The 9,936-nt window shown below is 42.1% G+C and overlaps 1 protein-coding gene across 2 annotated transcripts in view; it reads left to right on the top strand.

The window, feature by feature from the left end:
- LOC111863783 (E3 ubiquitin-protein ligase parkin) overlaps positions 1-9,936 on the top strand; it is a 21,570-nt gene that overhangs the window by 3,071 nt on the left and 8,563 nt on the right. For both annotated transcript variants that reach the window (XR_002842668.2, XM_023850460.1), the window contains exons 4-7: positions 3,123-3,271; positions 4,495-4,693; positions 7,200-7,337; positions 8,068-8,196. Coding sequence is in view for 1 of the 2 variants with exons in the window: in XM_023850460.1 (XP_023706228.1) it covers positions 3,123-3,271; positions 4,495-4,693; positions 7,200-7,337; positions 8,068-8,196 (615 nt within the window). In the remaining variant the exon portion in view is untranslated. The remainder of the gene's footprint in view (positions 1-3,122; positions 3,272-4,494; positions 4,694-7,199; positions 7,338-8,067; positions 8,197-9,936) is intronic.

Raw genomic sequence — 9,936 nt, 5'->3', positions numbered from 1 at the left:
TTTTCAGTTTGTTCACGATCTTATTTAGATATGGATCGGTGATTAAAGTGTGGATCGTTGATTAGGTGAGTGTTAAATTCATAATATTAGGCCTAATTAATATGTTCGTGATCTTCCTAATAAGCTCCATTTATAACGGTATTTTATTGTCATAAATGACACGTTTAANTATGCGACACTATGTTCTTTTCTGATATAAACAAAGTTAATTCCATCCATTTATCATAAAAATTGAGCTAGATAGAGCATTTTTAAACACAATGCTTAAAATTGATTAAGTGCCTAACAGGAACGGACATTTAAATGCAGAGTAGCAACGGGCATTTAAACGAGCACCAGCAGCGGGCATTTAAATAAATTCTGGCCAGCTCAAGCTCACCACTATTTTCAAGTCCGGCATTTAAAGGTTAAGGGGTATGTGTCTGAAATATACTTTTTAGCAAATGGTAGTTAATACTACAAGTACACATTTACAAGAAATAACAGTACAGAATGACTTCTCTAGTTTGAGGCAGGATTTGGAAAAATTGTGAGAGTTGAGACAGGACTGTGCCATTTACTTTATGGTAATCACAGTTTATAACACTGGCAGCTTTGTCACGATGCCAGATGCCAATGTTGCATGCTGCATGCAGACATAGAGAAGGATCCAGTGTTGGCAGGAAGTAGGAGAGAAAGAGATTTTCTTGGCAAGATGATTCATGCTAGCATTGCCAGTCATTAGCAGTTCTGATCATTTGGTTACATGCTATGGTGCAAAACAGAAGCAATTATCTGAAAATGTTTGAAGTTCAAGACTGAAAATTCAGTGTTAGAATCAAGACTGAGATTTTTTCTTGATCTGGTCTTGGAACCAGAGACTTGCACATGCCTAATAATGATAAATGAACAATTCATCCTGCACTGGATTGATAGTTCGGCTGCATTTGTGTGTACTGTCTAGTCGCAGCATGTCACTTTTTGTAAATGAATCAAATAATCTTTCCCTACCATTGGACTCAGTATAGCAATGGTCTGAAATGCCAGGGTTCGATTCTTGGCATTGTCAAGATTTTTCTCTTCTTCATAGTGTCCAGACCAGTTCTGGGGCCTACCCAGCCTCCTATCTAATGGGTATCAGGGGTATCTTTGCTGGGTGTAAAGCGGTCGGGGCGTGAAGCTGCCCACGCACCTGTATCTAGTGCCAAGTTCAAGACTGGTGGAGCTGTATGTCCACTCTGCCATATGTCCTCATGGCATAGTGCTTTCTTAATTAATTAAACAGGGACAACTTTATGTTTACCTTACCTCCCTAGCATTATATTTTGGCTGAGTCAGTTAATTTCTAATTACTTGTAAAGATGTAGATGCATAGTAGATTGAGTACAGCGAAGAGTACAGGCTGTTTAGTACATACTCCTTTGATCTATTCTCTTCTACTTTTGATGACAATGGTGACAAATGTTGGTAACTTCTTCAGCTGCTACATCACTTCAGTCTTGAACAGGGTGTTGGTAGAATGGTGGGGTGTCAGTAGGATCCCGAAAACAGCTCTGTGCACCTAATGTGCTTAAAATTTATACACATGCTGTGGGAGCCACCCACATTCATTCAAGTGGAAGTCCATTTGCTAGGCAGCGGTTCACTAAAACACATTCTCATGTCAGAGAAGATTCAACAAAGGTTTTGATAGATACGAGGAATCAACAGACAGGGTTTCCACAGAAATAGACCCTTGGGATCACTAGGCGTTTCTGCTACAATGGATACAGGAGACCAAAACATGAACTGTCCCATGTGGTGGCTTCTATTCGGTTCTCTCGCATTCATGAATCGTGTTCATTCATCTGTGAGAAGTTGATTGTTCAGCTGTGAAGCGTTAACCAGCCAAGATTTTCCATTGTCCAAAACACTACCACACAATGACTATTGAAGGCACAACAGACTGAAGGTCATCCATGTATTCATTATAGCAACAGTGAATATTTGTATAGGAGTTCAGAACATGGTTGTCTCTTCAAGCATCGACAATCCCATAAGTCCCTTACATGATGATGTGTGTCACCATTCCATGTGTGGGGCAGTGTCTAGTGCTCTTGTAGCAAAACACTGATGATATACACTATGCATGTAAGCACATGCTTAATGGTACCCTGACTGAATTTGAACTTCTGAGCAAAGCTTCTCTCAGCCATCTAGTTTTGACATAACCCCATTTATTTATGTAATTTGCCCACTATTTTGAACAATACTAGTATTTTCCATTAACTCAAGAATGGTATAATTTCCCATATGAAATTAAAAAGTGGTTAGAAGGAATCTTACCAAGACAAGAATGTTATTTTGTTACCTCCTTTTTATGTATGTATTTATTTTACTGAACACTGCCATACAAGACAAGACACACAGAACAGCACGCAACAAGAGAGAACACAACGCTCCAACCCAAACACATATGCGCATTGAGAGGACTTATATATATACTTATATATATTGTCACGTGTTTGCTATGTGACATGACAAGAAAATACATGTGGGTAACCGATTTGGCGAATATGTTCATTGGCCAATCTCCTCTAAAGTACAATTATTCACAATTTCAGTATCACAATTACTGCTTCTGCTATAGTCAAAGCCAAACTGAAGACTGACTACTTTTCTAAGGTCAAACACATTACTGAAACTTGTCTCTTGTTGAAGCTGGAGTTTTATAAATTGCATTTGGAGTTGATAGAGAACACCATGTCAAAGGGTCCATTCCGCCTGCTGCTATCGACACTGCTTCAACAGTTCATGTGTAATGGTGGAAACCACTGATAGGAATTGCTAGCATTCTGATTCCTAGCCGCTGTCATGGGAATGTTGGTCATTGCCTAGGAAATCAAGTCTGATCTCCTCAACCATTCCGGCTTTGTGGTGGCACGCCACAATATGTATATATTAACAACATAAGCAACAACAGAAGACAGCACTTTCCTCGCTCAGTAATTTAAACACCCGATGATGACTAGCATTGGTCGAAATGTAATGATGGACTTTAAAGTGAACAACTTGTAATAAATTTTATAAAACACAGTGCTGCACATGAAACTGTAAAAAGTTAATCAACACTGGTCAGATTCTAACTTGTAGAATGTTTGCAGACTGGGAGTGATGATGGACCAAAGTTTGCAGATTTCTACTTCAAATGCTCTGAACACACTTCACAGGGGGAGGATGACCAAGCTGTGCCATTGTACCTCATCAAGTCAAATTTTCAAGATGTTCCCTGCCTTGCATGCACCGACATCAGGTATGTATATATGGAAACACTACGGCTATTGTTCTTGTAAATTTTAAAATTTGAAGCAAAATTTCAGTTTCTGCTGCTTGTCTACACACATGAAAACCTCTTCTGTCACTGAAATAATTTTTATAAAAATTTGATATGTACCCTTATAAATATGGGGCATGTGGTAGCTTAGTTGGTCGAGGCACAGTGCTACAAGCCAGAAGGTAATGCTTTCAAGTTCCGATGAGGTCATTCAGTTTTTTCAATTGACCTAGTCCTTCCTGCCACACTATGGCCCTGGGTTCAACTCAACCTCTTAACAGAAATGAGTACCAGGAATCTTCCTGAGGAGCAAAGGGTGGTCGGTCCATAAGGCTGACAACCTTACTGCCATCTATGAGCCGATTGTCTAGAAAATGTGGGAGCATTGCCGTCTCGACAATATGGGCCTTCACGGCCTGTTACAGTGATAGCTTTGCCTTTAACCTAACCCTTCTAAATATATATTATTATTTTGTTGTTGATGTTGTGTGGTATATACATCTTGGTGGTGTTTGGCGGGCCTTTTTATCATATGACCACATAACAGTATAAAAGGATCACTTTAAAATGATGGAGGATGTAGGAAACAAATCTGCTTGTTGTATTTTGTCCCTTCCATACCTACTGTCTTAGGTTCTGATGTGGGCTTCTGCCATGTAGAAGATGTAGGCATAGTTGTTACAGAAATATCATAACATCTACACACAGTACAACAGAAGAAAACATGTACAGCACCACAGAAATATACCGGACAACAACACATGCTGCACATAAATGAAGTTACACTATGGATGGGCCACGCCATAGGTCAAGTGGTTAGTCGCTGGCTTCCCATCGCGGTGGCCTGGGTTTGATCCTGGGTCTGGTCAAGTGGGATTTGTGGTGGACAAAGTGGCGCTGGGGCAGGTTTTCTCTGAGTACTTCGGTTTTCCCTGTACAATCTTCGTTCCACCAATTGCTCCACAATCACCCTCACCTATCATCTGGGGCTGGTACAATAGGCCAGAAGTGGCCGCAGTACAAGGGACTTAGTCCCACCCCACTAGCAATAAAAAAAATTACTGGTATATGCAGTAAGCCCAATTTTCGATGTTTGTGATATGTGCAGTAAGCCTGATATCACACTATTACTGATAAGTGATGGTGATCACATCCTCAGTGCATGTCACCCCTGGCTTCACATTCATGTTCGCTGTCACCAGTGATCCTGTGCTGGTGTTTCCATGTGACATGGCACACGTAACATGCCTGGATTGCTTCCGAACATACTGTGCTGCACGACTGAGGGACCGACAGTTCTGGTTAGACCCAGAGTATGGCTACACACTACCTTGTCCAGCAGGGTGCAGGGACTCCCTTATCACAGAGGTGCACCACTTTCGACTTCTGACATCTGCTCAGGTTAGTATAGAACACAGTTGTGGAGGGTCTGGTAATCCCCCCCCCCCTTTTTTTTTAATTCGCTTAGTGGGGGGGTGGAGTCCAACTGGGTCCACTTNTGGCATGGCGGCCACTGATTGGCCTATTGTACCTGCCCTGGGTGATTATGATGATGGAGAATTTGGTGGAATTAAGATTGGCAGGGGAAACCGAAGTATTCAGAGAAAACTTGCCCCAGCGCCACTGTGTCCACCACAAATCCCACTTGACCAGACGCGGGATTGAACCAAGGCCGCCACGGTGGGAAGCCAGTGACTAACCGCTTGAACTATGGCGCGACCTTCTGGCAATCCTTACTAAGTTTCCATTTATGAAGGTGTCTTACAATACAGATGATGTGTGTTTGCTACTGTATTGAACATATTTTCTGAACTGACTGTTCCTCTCAGTAAACAGTGATTCAAGGTGTATTTATCTAAAGTTCTTCATCAGGTTTTGGCATTACTAAATTTATTATTCTTGTAAGTTTCGTTTTGATTTCATGTATGATTGGTCAAAATATTTTAATTAATTATAGATGTGAAATCTTCCCTTTTAGGTTAAAGCACTGACAGATACTGTATTTTAGCATCATGTTGTAGTACAGGGTAATTCAAAATGAAGTAATTTTTTCAGATACTCATTCATTTCAGTGTGATTCCATGTATAATGTTAGACAACTAATTTGACCACATTTGTTATAATAATGAGCTAGAAATGTGACTCTGTTCCCATCTTTAGGCAAATGCATTGATGCCCATTGGAAAAACATTCTATATCATTCAGTGTGCAAAGACATGTTCTGTTCCAAGTGTGAGTGGGCATTTCATATGTGGGGTTATGTGAAGTGTACAGTGTTTGTACCACCAGTGTCGGCAGACATTCCTGATCTGAAGGTTACTGAGGCAGTGACATCTCTTGCCAGGACATGCTGATCAGTGTTTGGGAGGAGCTGAAGTATTTGATCAGTGTCTGTCATGTGACCTATAGGGCTCACATTGTATGTCCATGAAGTTTGTAACTTTAAGTCTGTATGTGTTAAATAAACAATATGTATTGTGACGTGCTGAGCTATGGAGGACGCCCCCCCCCCCGCCAGCCGTGACGCGCCGAGTGGAGCCGAAGTTAGCCGAGTCCCAGCATCCTGGTAGCTATGCAACGCGAGTCAACAGCGGTGACGTCACCACGGGATACCTTGGTTGCTAGGCAGCAGTAAACGACACCGGACAGCGTTGCTAGCAACACGGCGCCAGGCAACAAGGGTGCCTATTACGTGGCTGTTTTCTGCGTTGTCCGCACGAGGCTAGATACGGAGCAGCGAAGACTATTCACAGTCAGTTCTCAGTTCTCAAGGCAGCTACCTACGAGTTAGTTCCGAGCAAGCCTACGAGTCAGATTGTTAATTGTGTGATCAACAGAGTTCTCAGTTCTCGAGCTACAAGTTAGTTCCGAGTTAGCCAGCAACCAGTCAGTTGTATTCTAGCATTTGCAGTCTAGTATTTGTGATACTGCCGAAGGCAGTAATTGTCAGATTGTAAATTGTGTGATTGTAAGAGCGAGTGGAATAAATTCGCTATAACCAACAAGGCGTGAAGTTATTTGTCGCGTTATACACCCTACTCGCGACAGTATATAAAGGTTTTTTTCTTCAGGTTAGGTGAGACTGAGTCCACTTCATACGTTGGCCACTAACTGGCCTGTTCTATCAGCCCTGGATGATAGATGATGAGTGTGGAGCAGTTGGTGGAATGAACCTGCCCCAGTGCCACTTTGTCCACAAATCCCACATGACCTGACCTGAGCTTGAACATGGGCACCCACTGTATAAAGCTGTCAACTAACCACCTGAACTGTGGCACAGCCAATAAAGGGTTCTGTCTTCTGGTTTCTAACTGCAGTTTGGTGAATATCACCAGAGCAACTCAAAATTGGTCAGGGACTTCCATCAGTCCTTCTTGGAACTGACTGATCATACCAGAGTTCAATTGATATTGGTGCCAGGTCACAGAGGAATTGAGAGGGTAATGAAATTGCCAATAATTGGCAAGATCAGTATCTGAATATCCTTCTATAAGATTGAACTAGCATGTGCCACCACATTGCGGATTGCCCAGAGGGACTTCAGAGACAAAAAATACTGGAAGCCCAGAACAGGACTCAAATATGCAAGAGGTTCCTTCAAGGACCGTCTGCCAGAAGAACTGGAAAACTGTTGGAACTAAATAGAACCTGGTTGTGGTAGGTGACAGGACTGCTTGTGGGGCACTGTCATGTGGAAGGACACCTGTCCAATTTTGATTAACTAACAGTCCCACTTGTGAAAGGTGCCTTGTCCTGTGCGATTGTGAGGCTACAACTTGCTTAAAGCCTTATCATATGGGACACTACTTTATGGAACCAAGCAACAACCAAGATACCCCTTTGGGCATTTGGGATTTAAATTGTAGTTCCCTTAATTGTGAAGCTTATTAACAAACTTGTGTTACAGTATGGGCAGTACCAGAGGTTCGCTACAGAGGAGTATGTTCTGCAGGCAGGAGGGGTACTCTGCCCCCAGCCGGGCTGTGGCATGGGCATCCTTGCTGAGCCAGATTGTCGAAAGATCACATGTATCAGTGGCTGTGGGGTGAGTTCTTCTGCAGTTTGCCTCATGCATCATGAATATTTATTTAATTCTCTTTGTAGTGCTTATCTGAAAATGTTGCTATAGTGCAGGCTGTGTAGTTGTGAATGGTAGACTGATTAATGAATAATGAATGGGAAATCATCTGGAATGAAGCAGTTGTAGTATCTTGCTCAGTTTCTATGTGTTTTTGTGTAAAGTGTGTAAAACAAACACTTCAGCAGTAGATATTATTGTCTGACTGCACATGTCTTCATCAAAACTAGTGTACACGTTCTGATAAATTTTTACTGTGAGGTCTGCACTTAAAGTTGTCATGCAGATTTCAGTGTGATCCATATTGGTCTGGTATAAAGCTGGCATTAAACAAAGCTGACAAAAAACTGTGTCCATCTTATCAAATCTGGTTATATTGGAAACATATTAGGAAATATATACATACAATAACAATTCTAGCATGTTCACTAACTTCTGTTTAATTATATCAAAAACTGTAAGAATGAAGAAATATATTTGACACAAAGATGTGTGTCATTTTTCATTACAACTATAGTTTGCAACATATTTTACTGAGACAAATTTTTTGCCGAGTTACAAGATGCACACAGAAACATACATACATAGGTCTTTACTTTTGTTCATATTCATTGAAAACTGAAATATTCTGAGATTAACTGTGGTTAAATGTACATTTTATGAATTTCACTGTAGGTAATGTGACCTGTTGTTGCAGTTTGTCTTCTGCCGCCAGTGCCTGCAGGGGTACCATCTTGGGGATTGTGTGCTTGAAGGTGATGGCATTGGGGCCAGTGTAGGCACAGGAGATTGTCAGTACAATGTGGACCCAGACCGTGCAGCTCAGGTACGTCTACTCTTAAAGTTCAGTATGCTACTGTGTACCCTGTGACTCTCTGTTTGACTCAGTCCTGAGCTATTACAAGGGTGAGTCAAATGAAAACTGTAAAACTTTTTTTAAATTTAATTTATTGAATGAAAGCGGTACACAACTATATCGTTTTTGTTCATAGTCTGCATTTCGTTCAATACAGCCCATCCAGCGTTTACGAAATGTATGGATTCCTCTAGAAAAAAATTCTTGTGGTTGTCTGCACAACCACTCATGCACCACCTGCTGTACCTCTTCATCAGAATGGAACTGCTTTCCCCCCATCGCCTCTTTGAGTGGTCCAAACATGTGGTAATCACTTGGGGCTAGGTCTGGTTAGTGTAGCAGATGTGGAAGACACTCAAAGTGCAAGTCTTGGATTGTTGCAACTGTTGCACGGGCAGTATGGGGCCGATCATTGTCATGCTGCAAAAGGACACTCTAGTCAAAAGTCCACGTCACTTTGATCTGACTGCAGGTCGAAAATGATTCTTCAAGAGATCTGACTGAATATGAGGCACTGGTGATAGTGTTCCCCTGAGGCATATAGTGCTCCAAGAGTACACCTCGTTCATCCCAAAAGAGAGTCAGCATAATCTTCCCTGCAGATGGCTGTGTCCAGAACTTCTTGGGTTTTGGTGATGAGGAATGATGCCATTCCTTGCTCGTTCTCTTTGCTTCCGGTTGGTGGTAGTGCACCCAAGTTTCATCGCCAGTAACGATTCTCGAAAGGAAGCCATCGCCTGCTTCAAGACATCGCAAAAGTTCTTCACAGGCGTCAACATGTCGTCGTCTCAATTCTGGAGTCAGCTGCCGTGGCACCCACCTTGCAGACACTTTGTGAAACTGGAGCACATCATGAATGACACGGTGTACTGATCTGTGACTCATGTTAAGAATTTCAGCTATTTCATCCACTGACACTCGATGATTCTCCATCACTAGGGCTTCAACTGCTGCAGTAGACTCAGGGGTCACAACTCTGTGCCCCTGACTCGGGTGAGGAGCTTCTGTCACAGACGTCACACCATTTCTGAATTTCCTACTCCACTCGTACACTTGCTGCTGTGACAAGCATGCGTCACCATACTAAACCTTCATCTGTCAATCAACTTCAATCAGTTTCACCCATTCACTTATCAAAAAATGAATTACAGGATGTTCTTCTTTCGTGCATGTACGCAGTGGAGCAGCCATCTTGAAACTGGCACTGTGATGGCGTTCTGTTTGTCTGCATTATACTGCCACCTATAGGATACTATTTATAGCACTGGTAACATGTCTGCNGGTCTCTTTGCTTGCAGATTCTTATATATTTTTTCTTCTACCCTGAAGATGGAGGCGATACGTTCCTCCGAAACGTCGGTTAACACCACATATACACGGTGCCAAATCCCAGAAGACTGCTTTCTTCATAGTCACCGCCGTGAAAGCCTCAAATCTTACATAAAAATGCAGGTTTGAAGAAGCTGTCAAGTTTTGTCTGAACAGACAAGTAACTCATCTGCCTTCCTAACTGCCATGTGTCTTTGAGAATGTACTCAACTGTGAACAGCATTTTTCATATTTTGTAGTCGGTTGAGGCACCATGCTACAAGCCGGAAGGTTGCAGGTTCAAATCCTGATGAGGTCATTGGATTTTTTTCAGTTGACCTAATCTTTCCAGCTGCACTATGGCCCTGGGGTTGACCCAGCCTCTAACAAAAATGAGTACCA

This window comes from Cryptotermes secundus, unplaced genomic scaffold (assembly GCF_002891405.2).
Source record: "Cryptotermes secundus unplaced genomic scaffold, Csec_1.0 scaffold572, whole genome shotgun sequence".
NCBI lineage: Eukaryota > Metazoa > Arthropoda > Insecta > Blattodea > Kalotermitidae > Cryptotermes > Cryptotermes secundus.
Note: the sequence above shows the minus strand (reverse complement) of the source record. Positions and strands in the feature narration are given on the sequence as shown.